This window comes from Bos javanicus, chromosome 18 (assembly GCF_032452875.1).
Source record: "Bos javanicus breed banteng chromosome 18, ARS-OSU_banteng_1.0, whole genome shotgun sequence".
Classification (NCBI taxonomy): Eukaryota; Metazoa; Chordata; class Mammalia; order Artiodactyla; family Bovidae; genus Bos; species Bos javanicus.
In genome coordinates, this window is record NC_083885.1 from 62,210,953 (window position 1) to 62,227,910 (window position 16,958).

The following is a 16,958-nucleotide window of genomic DNA, read 5'->3' on the forward strand; positions in this document are numbered from 1 at the left end:
TGAGGTCAGCCTGGTGCCCGGCAGTATGTGTGCACTTAGGGACATGTGTGCCCCAGAGCAGAGGGATGTTTGAGTCTCTACACAGGCAGGACAGCGGAGTCTCCACTTTCTTCAGTCACCAGAACTTGACAGGCTGCATTGCTGTTCAGTTGCTCGGTCATGTCAGACTCTGTGACCCGCTCTTTGTGAGCCCACCAGGCTCCTCTGTCCATGGGATTCTCCAGGCAAGAATACTGGGTATTTGAACATTTGGGTATATTATTTTGAATATGACATGCCTGCAAATATGGTTTGGGGAGAAGGCATTTATCCTCTTTGGGGTTCTGTGGGCTTCCTGGATCGGTGGTTTGGTGTTGACATTGTTTTGGGGGGAAATTCTCATTGTTGCTTCAAATATTTCTTTTTCTCTATCTTGCCTTCTGATAGTCCCACTGTGCACGTGTTCCACCCTTGGTACTTCTCCCACAGCCGTTGGATACTCCATTTTGTGTTAAGTCTCTGTCCTGGCCTTGCAGTTTGCAGATTTCTACTGATAGACCCTCAAGCTCAGACACTCTTTCCACATCTACTAACATTCCCTCCAACCTACTAACAAGCCCATCAAAGGCATCCTTCATTTCTGAGACAGTGCTTTGGTCTCCGGCATTTCTTCCTAGTTCTTCCTTAGAATTCCCCTCTCCTGCTCTCATTGCCCAGCTGTTCCCGCACGTGTCTGCTTTATCCACTAGAGCCCTCAGCACAGTGATCATAGTTGATTCACCTTCCAGGTCTGACCATCCCAACATTCCTGCCGTGTCTGCATCTGATGCTCGCTCTGTGTCTTCAAACTGTTCTTTGCCTTGTAGTATGCCTAGGAATGTTTTCTTGATATCTGGACATAGTGTACTGGGTTAAAGGAACTGTTAATAAACCTTGAGCGATGTGGTGGTGAGGTGTGGGGAGAGGGCAGCGTCCACCTCCTACGATGAGGTCCCAGTCAGTCCGTGAGCCTGTGCCTCTGGACTGTGAACCTGTTTCTCCATGTTTTCCTCCCCCATGGATGGGACAGCATGGCTAGAGTGGGCTGGATGCTGGGGATTTCCCTTCCCAGGTCAGTCAGGCTCTGAGAAGACCCCGGCTGCTTAGGCTCCAGTTAAGTCTCTCCTGAAGGCAGACCTTGTAAGAAGAACCCCACACTCTGGTGTATTTGAAAATGGTTTCTTCCTCCATTCCCCACTGAAAGCACAAAGGGAGTTTTTTCCCCATCAGTTATGTTGCAGCATTTCTCGTCCTGGCAGGCCTTATTCGCAAGGTGTCTCCATCGTGAGTCTGCTCCAGAATCGTGAGCCCCGCTAGTCACTGTCCGTCTCTCCAGTCTTGGAGGCAGTGGTGCCCGTTGTCTCTCCTCTCTTCATGATGCAAGAATTTTCTTCCTATTCAGTCCTGTTGGGATGGAGTGATGACTTGAATGAGCTCCTTGAGTGAGGACCTGGAAAGCTGAAGTCCATGAAGTCCTGAAGACTCATTTTTAAAAGTTATTTAGTGTCCAGTAAGTCTGATGAAATAGGAGCTTGCTATAACTCACTTGCACACTCTGTTAAAATTAGACCGTCTTATTAGCTCAACTAAGGGGTGTGGAGAACATCCTTGCATATGTGTCCTGTAACACATTCATATACTCAGTACATGTTATTTAACACTTATTATTGGCCAACCGTGTTATTGAACAGGACAGACCTGGTTCCTAAGTGCATGGACCTTACCTTCAGGTGGAGGATCAGGATATACAGGTAAATAGAAATAAATACAAAATAATCATAGCGAAAAGTGTAAGTGGTGTCATGTATATATTCTCCAGGTTGAGCTCCTCCTGTGGAGCATGACAGTGTCTCCCTTCTCAGGAGAGGAAAAGATGAAGAATTCTTGTCCACTGTTGGTTCTATGTGAAGATTGCTGGTGTCAGCACCAGTTCAGCCCCCTTTCCGCTCCAGGCCACTCTGACGTCCCCTCCATGTCTTTTTACAGAGATGCCCTGAGAACACTAGGGGAGGCGGCTGTGAAAACCATCTTTGTTTCAGGTGGTGGTTGGGGGCTCTGGGTAATGTCTTCCTTTTCTTCCACAGCATGTCTCCAGTCTTGCTTGACCGGAAAAGGAGGCACAGATGTGATTCTCACACACTTGGCCCTGGCCAGCCTCCTGGTTCTCTCCCCTGGCATTCCTCACACTGCCATTGCAGTTTTTGTTTTGAGGAAGCCCCTGTCCAGTCTCGGGTGTAAGCTTGTGTATTATATACAGAGAGTGGCTCGAGGCACCACCCTGTGCTCCACCTGTGTCCTAAGCACCTATCGGTCCTTCACTCTCACCCCCAGGAGAGCGGAGTGGGTGATGCTCAGAGGAAGGGCCCTCAAGGTCACTGGCCCTTCCTGTTGGGTCTGCTGGATGCTCAGTCTCTTAATGACTAACTCTGTTCCTGTGGCAGTCACTCGTCCACAGGACACAGGAAATGATACCGACAATCAAGGGAAGTGGTTCTGTTCATCAAGTCCCAAAGCAGCCATTGGCCTCCAGTGGTCCACCTCGGATGCCGTGTTTCTTACCCTCATGGTCTGGTCCAGTGGCTCCATGGTGCTTCTCCTGCTCAGACACCGCCAGAGGGTGCAGTATATTCACACCCCCACTGGGCACCACAGATGCCGCCCAGAGACCAGAGCCGCCCACACCATCCTGATGCTGGTGGTCACCTTGGTCAACTTTTACAAACTGAATTCCACTTTCAAGTTTTACACCACTATTCTTCTGGAGTCTTGTCTGTGATTGATGCAGGCCACTCTTATTCTGGCTTTGCTTCCCCACTTTTAGCCCCTTCCTCTTGATCCTTAAGGACTCTGCATCTCCTCATTTCTGCTCGTGAGTTGTTGAAATCACTGTTGAAAGGTTTGCTGCTGTTGTTCAGTCACTAAGTGGTGACTCTGTCTCTTTAAGACCCCACAGACTGCAGCATGCCAGCCTTCCTTGTCCTTCACTATCTCCCAGAGTTTGCTCAAACTCACGTCCATTGAGTCAGTGATGCCATCCAACCACCTCATCCTGTCGTCCCCTTCTCCTGCCCTCAATCTTTCCCAGCATCAGGGTCTTTTCTAATGAGTCACGTCTTCACATCAGATGGCTAAAGTATTGGAGCTTCAGCATCAGTCATTTCAGTGAATATTCAGGACTGATCTCCTTTAGGACTGACGGGTTTGATCTCCTTGCTGTCGAAGATTAAATGTATAGAAGTCAGTTTCTGTACCATCCATGATTGCTGTATTTAGTCATCTACCACTTACCGTTTTTATATTTTTTTGTTATTAAACATGCCTAACACCATACTTACGACTTTAACCATCCTCAAGTGTATAATGCAGCGGCAATCAACACACTCGCAATGCGGGCAGCCATCACCACCACCTAGACGCTTGGTATCATTAAAACAATCACTGGCCCTTCTCAGCCCAGACCGTCCTCTGTTCTACTCTGTCTCTACAGATTTGCCTGCTCCAGGTACTCCATGTACGCCAAGTCATAGTGCTGTTTGTCCTTCTGTAGGTGCCATGTCTCCCTAAGCATAATGTTCTCAAGGTCGTTCCACCTTGTGGCAGATACCAAACTTCCACATTTTATGGCTGGAATCTAGTCTGTTCTACGTACACACGTTTCATCGACCTACTCAGTCACTGATGGACACTTGTGCGGTCTTGTCTGCTGGCTGTTGTGAATAGTTAACATGGGTGTGTAGGTCTGTCGCGTCCCTGGTTTCAGCTTAGTTTCATGTACACCTGGGAGACACAGCTGGGTCCTGGCTATCTGTGTGTGTGACCTTTGGAGAAATCACCAAACATTTCCACAGCTACTGCTCGATTTCTTAGTCCTACCAGCAATGCACAGGCGTCCCAGTTTCTCCACATCTTCTCCAGTATGTGCCATTTCCCAGTTGACTGTAGCCACCCTAGCAGCTGTGAGGTGCTATCTGTGGTTTTCATCAGCTCTTCCCCAACGGCTAATGATGCCGAGCACCTTTTCAAGTATTTGCTGGCTGTTTGTCTTTGGAGAAATGTCATTTTTCAAGTCCTTGCACATTTTTGTATGGGGTTGTTTTTGTTGTTCGTTTGGGGGAGTATTTTATACATTCTGAATGTTGAATCCTTTCCAGTGTCAGACTGCCAAGTATTTTCTCCCAGTCTGCAGTGTTAGGTTGCTGCTCTCCGCAGGGGGCAGCTCTTGGAGACCCACAAGTTAGTCTGCAGCTGGGGCTGTGTGGCATGCTACAGGTAAAGGGGGTCTGACTGGAGCTCCAACTACATCCATCCATTTCTAGCACCTCGCTTAATTCTCATTTTTTAAACAATCATTTTTTGTCTTTATAATGATTGAAGTTATGTGTGCTCGGTCGCTCAGTCGTGTCCAACTCTTTGCAACCCCCTGGACCATAGCCCACCAGGCTCCTGTGTCCATGGACTTCTCCAGACAAGAACACTGGAATGGGCTGCCATTCCCTTCTCCAGAGGATCTTCCCCACCTAGGGATCAAACCCTGGCCCCCTGCATCACAGGCAGATTCTTTGCCTGAGCTACAGGGACATCTGTAGGGTCCCCCCACCACATACGAACTAACACCAAATCGTTCCTAGCCAGAGTGCAATCTCCAAAATTCTCCAGGGGAGGGGTTTGTGAGGAAACTGGATCTGGGGGAGGTTGGACAAACGTTGAGCAGAGACAGGAGTAGGGGGCGGGTCCTCCTCTCTACAGTTTCCTGTGCTGGAAAGCGTCAGTTAAAACTGTATTTTAAGGAACACATTAAACAATACTCAGGGAAACTCTTAAGTGATCAAACAGAAGTAAAATAAGCTGGAAGAAATAAAGAATTAGCCCAGGGGGCCTCCCTGGTGCTCAGCAGTAAAAAATCCGCCCACGAATGCAGGCGACGCAAGAGATGCAGGTTCAATCCCTGTGTCAGGAAGATCCCCTGGAGGAAGGCATGGCAACCCACTCCAGTATCCTTGCCCAGATGAGAATCCCATGGACAGACTAGCCTGGTGGGCTACAGCCTGTGGGGTCGCAAACGGTCAGACACGACTGGACAACTGAGCAGAGGAGAATAAGACACGCTCAATAGGGAATTTGAAGACGGCAAAAGAAACGTGTTTTTGGTGAAAAGCCTCTGAAATACCTACCTTCATCCTACCATCGGGGTTTGGGGGGACCAAGGGGCTTCATGTGTGGGGTCCAGGGCCTGTGAGGGGGGGGTGTAGTTAGGGACCATGGCAGGTTCAGGGGAGGGCAGGTGAGTATGGGCGGTGTTGATGTGGGGGCCCTGGGGACAGGAAGCGTGTCCTGCCAGTCTACACTCACCGGAACCCCGCCCCGCTCCCCCGCAGACCACCTCCGGCCAACCTCCCGGAGCAAGTTCCCTGGGTCTCCACCCTCCCTGGGGCAGCGGGGTGGCCCCTCTTCCATCCGTCCCGGCACCGGGCGCGGAGATAGCTGTAGTGTCGAGGACCCGCCAGTCCCCCAGACGTCAGAGGGTGGTCCAGCGGGGCAGCCCGGGCGTCCGTGCAGGCCCTCCGGAACCCTGGAGGTCTGTCCTGCCCTCACCCAGAGGGGGGGCACCTCCTGGGAAAGGACGTGGGCCAGCTGATCTCGGGGCACCCGGCCCACGGGTCCCCGAAGCCAGAGCCAGTTGAGAGAACAGCTGCAGGAGCACCCCACAGTGGGACCTAGCCCCTCGAGTGCGGTGGGGTTCTCCCTGAAGCCCAGTCACCCGGGCGCTCTTTCTGGGGGCCCAGGGCCCTGCGCCCCACGTGGCGGGTGTGCATGTGTGCACACACGGAGTCCTCACCAACAACCCACAAGTCCAGCCCCGCTCTCGACACCGTCCACGCCCCACCTCCATCAGCTCTCCAGACGGCCAGGGGGCCGCAGCCCAACGACCCACGGAGCCCCTCCCACCCCCGACACAGAACCCCCCCACGGCACCCGGAGTCAGGGAAATCGAGGCTCCCCCCTGCCCCTAAGAGGCAGATGGACTGCAAGCCCCGGACCCCTGGGGGAAGGGGCCACAGGACCCATGAGTGGGACTGGGGGGCTCCATGCCCGTGAGAATTGCCATTTATTCCCGAAGTTGCCAAAATCATCACCGAGGATTCACCGAGGGGTGCGTGAGGGGAGGAGGCGGCTCAAACACTGATTGAGGGCCAGAGGCTGGGGGAGGGGAACTGGCGGGGGCCCCCCGCTGCCCCTCCCCCTTCTAATGCCGTGGGAAGGGTCCTCCTCCGGCCAGCACCCTCCCCAGCCGCGTCCAGTTTCTCTCAGGGAGGCGGGCGGGGGACACAGGAAGAGGCTGTAGTGTGAGTGGGCCCCAGGAGGGGGAAGGGCGCTGGGGGGGGCAGGGTCCCCCGATTCACATGCACTCACAACACTGGTCTCCCAGGGAGCAGAATGGGGGAGGCCCCTCCCGCCCCGGATTATAGGAGGAAGGGGTTAGTGTTGGGGGCCGGGGGTCCCGGAGGCATCATAGGGGGCAGGCCAGGGCCCCCGCCGAGGGGAGAGATGTACGTGGACGGCGCTCCCGCGACTGGGGGCACGGGGCTGATCCGGAGCTGGTTCAGGGTGAGCGTCGCGGGGGGCGCAGGCTGGAAGGGGTTGGTGATGGAGGGGCCGGTGGCCGGGGCTCCTGCGGGGAGGAGGGCGAGGCAGTCAGGGGTCTGCCCGCGACCCCGCGCCCCCCAGTCCCCGCAGCTACACTCACCGCTTGGCAAGAAAGGATTGGAGGCCTTGGCCCCGGGCACCGCGGGGCCCGGCCGGCTCACCAGCGAGTCCAGGTCCACCAGAGCCGCGTTGGGGCCCAGAAAAGACTCTGGCGTCTTGCGCGTGGGCGGCGTGGGGGTCGGAGCGGCCGCGGGCGGGGGGCTCCCCACAGCCTCAGCCAGAGAGCCCCCGACCCCGCTCATGTCGAAGGCGCCAGGGCTGCGGGCGGGCACCTCTCCGGCAAGCAGCTCCAGCTCCCCTGAAGGGGCCGCAGAAGGGCTCAGGGGAGACCCTGAGACGCAGGGCCCGGGAGAGGGGCCCCGAGCCACCCGCGGTGGGCGTGGCCCAGGGGCCAGGCCTCCACCTCAGGGGCGAGGAGGTGCAGGCCCAGCAGCGCGGACAGCTCCCAGGAGACCGGCACACACGTGGGGACCACCGGGGTGGGGCCAGGTGGACCGACTACCCTTCGCCGGGCCTGGTTTTGTTTTTTTAAAGATAGCAGAACCCCAGCTATGTTGGGGAAAAGGCACAAAAAAAGCTGCAGAGAGGCGGAAGGACGAGCCCCGGGCCTGCTGCCTCCAAGTGAGCGTTTGCTCGGACGTGGACAGAGCACAGGGGTCTCCCAGGAGCAAGGCGCACAGGCCAGGCCAGTGGGCAGCACGCCCGCCGTACGCAGAAACCCCAGCAGGCAGGTGAGGAGGGGGGCGCGGTTCCCCACCAAACCTGCCATCACGTCAAAGGACACGTGCTCGTCTCTGAACACCGGCGGGTGACAGTGCAATGGACGCCCAGCGCGGGCGGGGTGGGGGCTCACCTGTGCTGCTCCCAGAGGCCGGCAGGGCCGTGCGCAGGCGGTCGAAGTCAGAGAACTCGTCGGCCTCCGTGTCAAAGCCCCCAACCACTGCGTGGGGGTCAAGATGACACTCAACTTCCCTAGGACCCAGGAGACCGGACCCCTCACACACCCAGGGATCTGCCCCCGCCCCCCCCGAAGCCCCCCTCCAGTTACCTGCAGTGCCATTGGTGCTGGGCTTGGCAGGGGACCCCCCCCAGGGGTCTGAGAAGGCCGGAGCTGGGGCCCAGGGGTCAGAGGCCGGGGGTCCGCTAACTGGGGCCCCACCTGGGGTCAGAAGGCGGCGTGTGAGGCGCCGGCACTCCCCTCTGCCCACCCTAAGCCAGGCGTCCCTGCGGCCGCGGGCCCGGCCCCTCCCACCTAGCCCCCATTACCCCATCCCAGAGGCCACCTCCACCCCCACAGCTACCAGTCCCCCACCCCCAGGGCTGCATACTGGGGGCAGGGGGTCTCACCATCAGAGCCCCCCCACGGGTCGGGTGCTGGTCCTTCTCCAGCCGCAGGGGCCTGGGTCCCCCCCCAAGGGTCAGCTGGGGGCCCTGCAGGGGCAGCAGGCCTCCAGGGGTCCCCAGAGGCCGGGGTAGGGGCTGGACCCCCCCAAGGATCAGCAGCCTGAGGGACAGGAGGTCCCCCCCAAGGGTCCGAGGCGGGGGCAGCTGTGGGGAGGGCAGCAGCCATGGACACAGGGGCCCCCCAGGGATCAGTGGCAGGAGCAGCAGCCGGGGCCGTGAAGACGTCAGCAAGATCCATGAGGGATGACTGCAGGAGAAAAGAAAGCGAGGGGTGAGGGGACTCCGGACCCAGAGGGCACCCCGTGGGGAGGGTAGAAAAAAGTACCCAGAAGGAGGAGGGGACCCCAGACTTCGAGAGGGGACCCTGGGGGATAGAGAGGGGATCCGGAGGTAGAGAGAAGTGCCCAGAACAAGAAGAGGGGTGGAGATGACCCCAGATCAGACCTAAAAATAAAGGACACCCTTTCTCTTTAGCAGGAGGAGAAGGGGGGAGGGAGGCGGCCCACCAGGAGGCTGAGCTTCCGCGGACTAGAGGGAAGTGGGGGCGGACGCCGCCGCCGGCTGCTCTGACAGGCTCTGCTCTGCCCGCCGCCTCCCCACCCCACACGGCCCCCAGCCCTCCTTCCTCGGGGCCCCGCCATCGCTCTCGTCACAGCCGTCAGCAGGCCCCCACACAGACACACCGTTCCCCACCAACCCAGACCGCCAACCAGCCCTGCAGAACTGAGGACCAAGGCCAAAGCCGCCCTGGGCCATGTCCTCGCCGGGCCGACCCAGGCCCCCTTGACCCGCCCCAGTTCATGGGCTCCGGGGCAGCATAGCAGTGCACACACCAATCCCGATCCCGGGCTGTCCCTGGGCTGAGCCAGATCCCCCTGGATGCGGAGGGGGCCCCTAGTTATGCCCCCCCTCCCAGGAGCAGGGAGCTGTGTGCACACTGAAGTCACCTTTGGCCAAAGCTGGCCTAGGGCCACACTCACCTCCTCCTGGCCTGCCGTCTCCCTCTTGCTCTCCTCTATGGCCATCTGCAGGCGCAGGTCGTCCCCACGGCGGATCCGCTCCTCCTGATCCACCCGGAGCGGCAGGCGGGGAGGGGTCAGACTCTGGGTGACTGGACTCTCACTGCACCCCCTCCCCCAGAAATGCATGGCCCCAGAAGCCCCCACCCAGACAAGGCGACTGAAAATTACAATGGGATGTGGACAAAGGTGCGATGTGAAGGGACACGGGGGCGGAGCGAGGTCGGAGTGAGGGTGCTGTGCGGGGACAGGGGCGCCTGACGCAGGGGTCTCCTCCCGTGGGGTGGGTGCTGGCGGTGGCGAGCAGGGCACCCTCAGCCCAGAGCAGCTACACACGCCGTGGGGTGGGGGTGGGGCACGGTCTGAGCCGGTCTGACAAGGGGTCCCACAGAAGCTGCAGCGGGAGTGTGGGGGCGGGGACCTAGGAAGGGTCTTAGGTGAGCCTGGTGGTCGGGGAAGCTGCTCTGACCTTATCGTGCTCCTCACGGCTCAAACTAAGGGCCAGCTGGAGCTGGGCGTCATCCTCGGGGCCGCAGGACGGGGGCTGGGGGAGAGAGAGCGTGAGGGGGCGGGGCCAGGGAGAGAGAGCACGAGGGGGCGGGGTCAGAGAGGAGGCGGAGCCGCGGAAACCGTGTGAAGGGCGGGGCCGGGAAGTGTGAGGGGCGGGGTCAGGTGGTAGGCGGGGCCGGGGAGGCGGGGAGAGAGCCTGAACATGCACACACAGGAGGAGGGAAGACAGCCGGGCCAGACCGAGCACGAGACAGAGTCAGGGCCCCGACCTGGTGAAGAACAGCAGAGACAAGCTGGGGTGGGGCCAGTCCTCCAGAGAGGAGGAGGGTGGAGAGGGAGAGCTGGAGGGGCGGAGGCGAGGCGTGGAGATGGAAACAGAGCGGACTCAGACCCGCGCCTGCGACCCCACAGCAGCGCACCGGTACCTGGTCGGCCTCCTCCTTGCTCATGGCCAGCGCCAGCTGCAGCTGCAGCTCCTCCTCCCCGCTGCTCTGTGGCCAGGCCTGCTCCGCCTCGGGCGGGGGCCCGGAGCCCACGGCTGCGGAGGAAGCTGAGGGAACATAGCCGCTGAGACCCCAAGAAGATGGGACCCAACAGAGGGCAGAGTCTGAGACGCTCCCGTGCCCCAGTGGGATGCAGACTCCGTGGCTGAGGAACAGTGAGGCGACCCCACCTGGAGGAACGACCGGGGCGCGGAGGGACGGCCCTGAGGGCCTGGGCAAAAGTCAGCTGGTGAGGGGCAGGGCCCTGAGGACCTCTGAGCCAGAGGCCTAAGCTCCTGCTCTCGGTTGAGGGATGAATGGCCTCCTCCCCCTTCTCCAGGGCTGGAAAGCTCCCGATGGCTCCCACTGGGGAGCCAGGGGTCTCGGGCTCCAGGGCTGGGCCCGGGGCTAGATGCTGGGAGGGGACAGCCTGCACAGCTGGCCCCCACCCCGCTCTAGGCACCAGGGGTGAGTGAGCAAAGGCTGGAGAGAAAACGCGGGTGAAGACCAAAGGGAGCAGCAGCCTTCCCCTGCAGCCCCTGCCCCCAGCATTGCACTGCTCCACCCTGACCATGGTCAGTAGAGAAACCCCTGGCCGTCCGCTGGCGTCTCGCTGTGATCCCAGCCCGCAGTGACCCCCGCTCACCTGTGGCAGTCTGCGCCAGCTTCTCCTTGGTTTTGAGTGCGTGAGCACGCTCCTCCCGCAGCCGGTCCTCGTCACGCAGCAGGGCCACCAGCTGCCTGGCCTTCTCACGCACATTCACACCCTGGTCCTTGCCATCGCGGTCCACGTACTGGAAGTCCTTCAGCGTCTGCACAGCGTACATGTTCTCCTTGCACTGCTGTGACACGCGCTCCGAGCCCGTCTTGATGAGGTACTCCATCAGTGTCATGGCCTGCAGGGGCATCGCCTCGTCACCCAGGGCCCAGCAGCACCAGTGCCCCCAGCGGGACCTGGAGAACAGCCCCCCGGGCAGCAGGAGCCGAGCCCCAAGAACAGAGCGCACCAGCTAGCTCACAGAAGCATCGAAGCAAGCAAACCCAGAGCCCGGACTTGGGGGACGAAGATGCTGTGAACAAGGTGGGTGATGACGGCACAGCACGGCGCCCCTGGGTGACAAGGACGAACCGCAGTGCGTGCGACCTCCGTCTGTCTCAAGGCACAGCGGGGGGAAATGCAGGCCTGGCCCGCAGCCCACGCAGGTGTCCCTGCACAGCACAGACCTGCTGTTTCGAAAAAACGAAGACAAAGGCCACACGGCTGGACCCGGAAGGTCACACTCAGGTGCTCAGTGCATACCAGGAGCCTAGCAAGTGTCGTCTGAAGCAGGGACTCCACACCCGCCTGGCACGACTGGAGGACCACGGCCTCAGAGGGAGGGAGAAACAGCCTTTGGGATCTTCTCATTTTATGACATGGGGACACACTTCCTTCCCAACAAGTCAGATGGGAATACCCTGCAGCCCACACCCTGGGCGAGGCCTCTGAGAGCGAGAGAGGGCTGGGTCCGTCCAGGCCCTGCAGGAGGCCCCAGCCACAGTCCTCAGGCAGAGGGCACACGCAGTCTGCAGGTGACGCCCGGGCCTCCCAGACCCACTGCACTGCCCTGGGCTACCACGTCAGCAGAGGAGCCAGCCCAGGGCCACGCTGGAATTCACCCAGGTCACGTCTCCACTGCCTTCCCGGGAGCCCAGCTAAGGTCTGGCACGGCTCCCAGAGGTGTGTCGATATGGTTACCAGGTTGCCGGAGGTTAGTCTTTAACTGACCCAGAGGTGTTTACACCTCGCACCGCATGGGGACCACAGGCTCCTGACCCCCTGGGCCAGCCGCACCCTGGGGTTCAGCGGCTTCCCGAGGTCACACCCACACATGACAACAGTCCCCGAGGGAAGGGGATGCCAACACCATGCTCCGGGGGCCCGCACACCAGGCAACCACCGCAGCCCAGTCCAGAAGCAGCCCTGGCATCAGCCTCAAAACGCGCATCTCAGGGCTCTGAGCACTTGAGAATTGTGTGTGTGAGCACAGGAACGACCTAACCCCTAGGGGAGGGACATGTGTGAGCTCCATGCAGCCGCCACACCTCACCCTCCGCACAGGAAGCGGGCATCAGTGACCGCAGCCCCGGGAGTCTCCGTCACTACCTCAGGTGCCGTGTCCCTGGGAGACGAGCTACCTATCCCCACCCCGGGCACACAGAGGGGCCAGCGGGCTGCCCCAGGGGTCCCAGCCATGGGCACACGCCAACAGGGCTCAGCAGGTCGCCCCGCGGGGGCCAGGGTCCCATCCTGAGTGCAGCCCACGCAGACCACACACCGACAGCGCTTCCCTCACACCAAGCGCGGCTGGAGCCACAGCTGGTGGGCTTCGCTGCAAACCTGCACGCCTCCACCCGGTGCGGGGGCAGCCCTGGAGAAAGTGCCTCCACCGCCCTCACCCACAGCTCAGTCACCAGGCCACGTCCCTCCCGTCCCTCCCCAACAAGTGCCTCAGGCGATCAGTGAGCCGATCGGGGCATGGCAGGGAGCCAGCAGCCCCGCAGCCTCCCTGGGCCGGGTGGCCGGGCCAGCGCGGGCTCCGGGCCATGAGACCAGCGCCTCCCTGTGCTGCCCACCCCACATAGAGCAGAACCTTGACCACTCAAGTTCACGGATGGGACTCCTCGGCACTCCTGGGCCCAGGAGTCCACTATCCAGAGTTGGCCTCAGCCCAGCCCTGGCCACTCCCGGACCCGCCCTGGGACACCAGGCCCCAGGCCCCCAGAGCAGCAGCGAGACGGGAGACGGCCGTGTGCAACCGAGTCCCCCTCCCCCGAAGCCTGGGGTCTGTCCGTCTCTCTGTGCACTGAATAGGGGCGCGCGTGCACAGCACGGGGTCAGGGCATGAGCGTGGGCCCAGAAATCCCGGTTCTGGAAAATGGCAAGCGCAACTGGACAGTCATCCCCGCCATGTGTGCAAGAGCAGACGGTGCAAGCCACTTAAAAATCACCATCAGGTAGCCAGTTATGTCCCCTGTCATCAGCCCGAACTTAAACACTTGGGAGTGTGGGGTTTTTAAAAGTAACAAATCTTTGTTCTCTTAATAGGGAATGATCCCTAAAACCCAGACTCGTTTTCCTTTTTAAAAGCAGGAAATGACTTACAGTAAAACTCTCATGCAGCTCTGAGTTCTGGAAATCAGACGTAGCTGCGTGAGCACCACCGCAGCAAAGAAACGGAGCCGTCCCACGACCCCCACTCTCCCTGGGGCTACTACCCCTGCCTGGAGCCCCATGCACAGAGGACCCCGGGGATGACAGGAGGTGCGGAGGGGGCTGGGCTCGCGGCACATGAGAGTGGACACGGAACATCCACGTAGGCCTTGAGAGCAGACCAGCCTAGAACCTGCCCCTTCTTCAAAGTTCACAAGACTTGGGGCTCCCCTGATGGCACAGGGGATAAGAATCCAGCTGCCAATGCAGGAGACACGGTTCCATCCCTGGTCCAGGTGGCATGTGGTCCATCCCACACACTGCAGAGCAACTAAGCCCAAGCGCCACAAGCACGAGCCTAAATGTCCCAGAGCCCGTGCTCCGCGACAAAAGCAGCCACTGCGGCCCAGCACTACCTCAAACAATGGCCCTAACTCCACAAGGAGAAAACACCACGGAACTAAAAATTCTTAAAATCGTTATGTTTGTTGCCTTCACTGAAAAGACACAGAACTCCAGTTCCTCCCGGAAACTGGGAAAGTGGGCCTGCCTCCAGGTGCCCCCCGGCCAGCCGCCCCCCTTGCCCGGCGGGCCCCCCACACACACTGACCTTGTAGACGTGCCGCCAGTTCTTGCCGTGGTCATTGAGCCGCTTCCAGATCATGCTCATGATCTCGGAGAAGGCGACCACATTGTAGGTGAGGTCAGCGATCTCGGACATGAGCGAGCTGGACGGGCCCCAGGGGTCGTTGCTCGTGGCCTCACGCACCTTGATCTCGGCCTCCGAGTAGTTGTGGACGATGTTCTTCACCTGGCGCCGCAGCGAGGAGGTCGACATGGTGGCGGGGGGTGGTGGCGGGGGGTGGGGACGGGCCCCCGGGCGAGCAGAGCCGGGCAACAGGACGGGGGAGGCAGCGTGGCAGCAACTGGCGGGTCACCGCATCTGGGGGGTGGAGAGGACCTTCAGAACCAGGCGTGGGGCCTGCAGCCGCCTGGCCCTTGAGGCGCAGGACGGGGTTCCTGCCGCAACCAGTGAGTCTCTGCCTGAGTCACCCCACTGTCTCTCAGTTCCTCAATCATGCCCAGCACCTTCCTGCTCTGGTGGCAGAGCGTGCAGGGGGCTAAGGGCCCTTGGGGCACACCCCAGCTAACACTTCCTAGCTGGCACCTCTGGAGCCTCAGTTTTCTCCTCTGTAAGATGGGGCCTCTATCCGGAGTCTAGACACCGAAAGGGAAGCTGGGGGTCAGGACGCACGCTGTCCCCGTGGGTGGGTCCTGAGACAGCCACCCCATTCCTCCTCCCGTCCTCCACTAGGCTCAGCAGGAACCTCCAGCCCGACCCACCCCCACACCAGGGCTTGTCCTCGTGATTTCCTAAGCATGTCTGACTCGGGCTGGCCGCCCCCAGAGCCCGTGGGGGCAGCAACCATGTAGCTCTGGATGGACGAGGCTTTTCCCGGCAGAAGAGCTGGCCCGGAAGAGCCACTCAGTAAACGGAGCAGGAAGGAAGGGAAGGGGGGGCAGGCAGGAGAGACCTCCAGCGCAGGTGGGGGCAGAAACGGGGCACACGGAGGAGGCCGAGAAAGGGAGAGGGCCAGGAGGTGGGGAGGGGGACGTGGTGTCCCGCCGGGGGTAGATAAGGAAGAGTGCAGCCCCCTGGCTGGGCCCCGGAGGTGTGCCCGGCACTCAGGGAGCACGGGACACGCGTGATCTCATCTGACACCGACACTGGGTTCTAACAGGAGGAGACGGGTCACAGAGCTTAAGCGCCCGGCCAAGGTCACACACTAGGCAGGCGGTGCAGGCTCCGTCCCAGGCCACCTCAGGCTCCAAAACAGGTCCCTTTAACTTAACCTCTGCTGAGGGGAGGGTGACGAGAAGAAACAGAAAAGGGGACGGGGATCCGTGAACCCTCCGCAGCCTCGCACCGGGTCACGCCTGCGCCTCTGCTCCACCGCACAGACCATGCATGACTTGCAGACGCCTCACAGGGAGGAAGCCAGGCCCGGGCCTCCCCCGGGGCAGCCGGGTCCCAGAGCAGGCTCTGACCATCGCCCGCAGCCTCTCCTGTGGAGGCCTCCTACCACCTGAGTCCCTGCCCCAAACGCAGGGGAGCCAGACACGCGGAGACGGCTGTGAACGGCTGGAGAGAGATGGCCAGGGCTAGAGATAGGCCCAGCCAGACACACGAAGACACAGCGCTTGTGTGCGACACAGAGCAGGGGCCTTTGAGAGGAAAGGAGAGAGAGAGGAGAGAAACACAGAGAAACCTGGGCAAAGACACAGCGACAGATAAAGAAACGAGAGCGGAGTGAAGCAGGGAGGCAAAGAGAGAACACAGAGGCCCAGAAACAGGCTAAGCTGGGACTGGGAAATCAGACAAGAAAAGGGAAAGAACAACGAAACTTGGGTCCAAATTCTGGCCTCCCTGGGATTCAGTTTGCTCAACTCTGAAATAAAGGAAAGGATTTCCAGCTGCCGGGTTTGTTGATTAAATACAATGGGAACATAAAGTACTCAACTCCCAGATCCACAGATAATAAGAGCTCAATAACACTGGCTGGTTTTCATCATCAGAAAAAAAACATTTTCGAAAGAAGATGTGCTATCTTAACACAGTGTTTATACTAAAGGACGTTAGAAGAAAAACTCAACACAGCAAAACTAAGACTTCATGGGTACGTCTAAGGAGACTAGGTTTTTCACAATTGGCTGACCCAAACAAAATTACGAGATTAAATAAAAGACAAATGATATGGCAAAATTCTCCAAAAGTTACTCAGATATCAAACGATATCAAACCTTAACCGTGTGGAACAGAAAATCTACAAGTACTAATGGGAACCAGAGCTCCCAGCAGCTAAGGACAGGCTAGGGGCGAGGAGCAGCATCACCTCCGTTATGAGGCAGGGCTGCCCTACTATTTTAAAGACTAAGGAACTGTCTGGTCAGCTTATAAATATTACAGGGTGGCACAAAGTGGGCCTCTCACTGCAGAGTCGGGCTCTTCACGCCTCACTCATTAACCTGGAAGGAAGGCCAGATCCCAGACCAAGCGACAGACCCGCCGAGAGGGACTCGGGGCTGGAAGAGACGAGCACCAGGACAAACATGACACGGGAGGACGGCGGGGAGAGAGGCACAGACCGGAGACACTGGCATTAGTTCTGACCCTCCGACGCCGACACGTGACAGAAAAGCACAAGACCGGTACAGACACACAGGGACGAGCGCTCTGTAGAAACGCCGAGACACACACGGACACGAGCACCGGCGAGGCCCAGGCGGGGCCCGCGGGAGGCAAACGCGGGGGGGCGGAGAGCCGCGGGCGGTCCAGGCCTGGCGGGCGCAGACACACGAAAGCCGCGGAGCTGCCAGAGCGCGCCCGCCCGCCCCCCGCTCCCCGCCCGCGCTCACCTCGGGCCGCTCACGCCGCGCTCTGGGGGCTCATGGCGGGCAGCCCCCTGCCCCCGCTCGGCCTCGGTGTCACGGGGCGCGTGCCGGGCCTCGGGCGGCGGACGCGGAGCCGCGCTCGGGCGCACGCGCGGACGCACGGAGGGCCGCACGTCGACGGCCCCGCCGCCCCGCCGCCCGGGAGGGGCGCGGAGAGCCGGGCGGGGGAGGGGA

At 60.0% G+C, this 16,958-nt stretch overlaps 1 protein-coding gene and 1 pseudogene across 4 annotated transcripts; one reads left to right on the top strand and one right to left on the bottom strand.

The window, feature by feature from the left end:
- The first annotated feature begins 1,383 nt into the window (after window positions 1-1,383).
- Window positions 1,384-3,187, top strand: LOC133231047 (vomeronasal type-1 receptor 4-like; annotated as a pseudogene).
- Window positions 3,188-6,105: 2,918 nt separating this feature from the next.
- On the bottom strand, window positions 6,106-16,840 carry EPN1 (epsin 1). Of its 4 annotated transcripts, none has more exons than XM_061389219.1 (11): window positions 16,749-16,840; window positions 13,942-14,274; window positions 10,785-11,034; window positions 10,082-10,206; window positions 9,616-9,690; window positions 9,108-9,191; window positions 8,071-8,374; window positions 7,772-7,882; window positions 7,577-7,663; window positions 6,764-7,021; window positions 6,106-6,688 (listed from the first exon to the last, which is right to left on the bottom strand). In XM_061389219.1, exons 2-11 carry the CDS (start codon window positions 14,167-14,169, stop codon window positions 6,480-6,482), a joined length of 1,731 nt encoding a protein of 576 aa, XP_061245203.1. In that variant the 5' UTR covers window positions 14,170-14,274; window positions 16,749-16,840; the 3' UTR covers window positions 6,106-6,479. The 4 variants fall into 4 exon arrangements, with proteins under 4 accessions (XP_061245203.1, XP_061245202.1, XP_061245206.1 ...); XM_061389218.1 differs by having other exon boundaries at window positions 10,076-10,206; XM_061389222.1 differs by lacking the exon at window positions 16,749-16,840 and adding an exon at window positions 11,146-11,208 and having other exon boundaries at window positions 10,076-10,206; window positions 13,942-14,022.
- Between the last annotated feature and the right edge of the window lie 118 nt (window positions 16,841-16,958).

What these genes read in the sequence shown, in the direction of transcription:
- EPN1 (XM_061389218.1), bottom strand. Translation starts at nt 14,169, where the DNA reads ATGTCGACCTCCTCGCTGCGGCGCCAGGTGAAGAACATCGTCCACAAC. An exon ending in AGACGGCAGGCCAGGAGGAG is followed by an intron (nt 8,375 to 9,107) that starts GTGAGTGTGGCC and finishes TTTCTCCTGCAG; the next exon opens with TCATCCCTCATGGATCTTGC. An exon ending in CAGCACCAATGGCACTGCAG is followed by an intron (nt 7,664 to 7,771) that starts GTAACTGGAGGG and finishes ACCCCCACGCAG; the next exon opens with TGGTTGGGGGCTTTGACACG.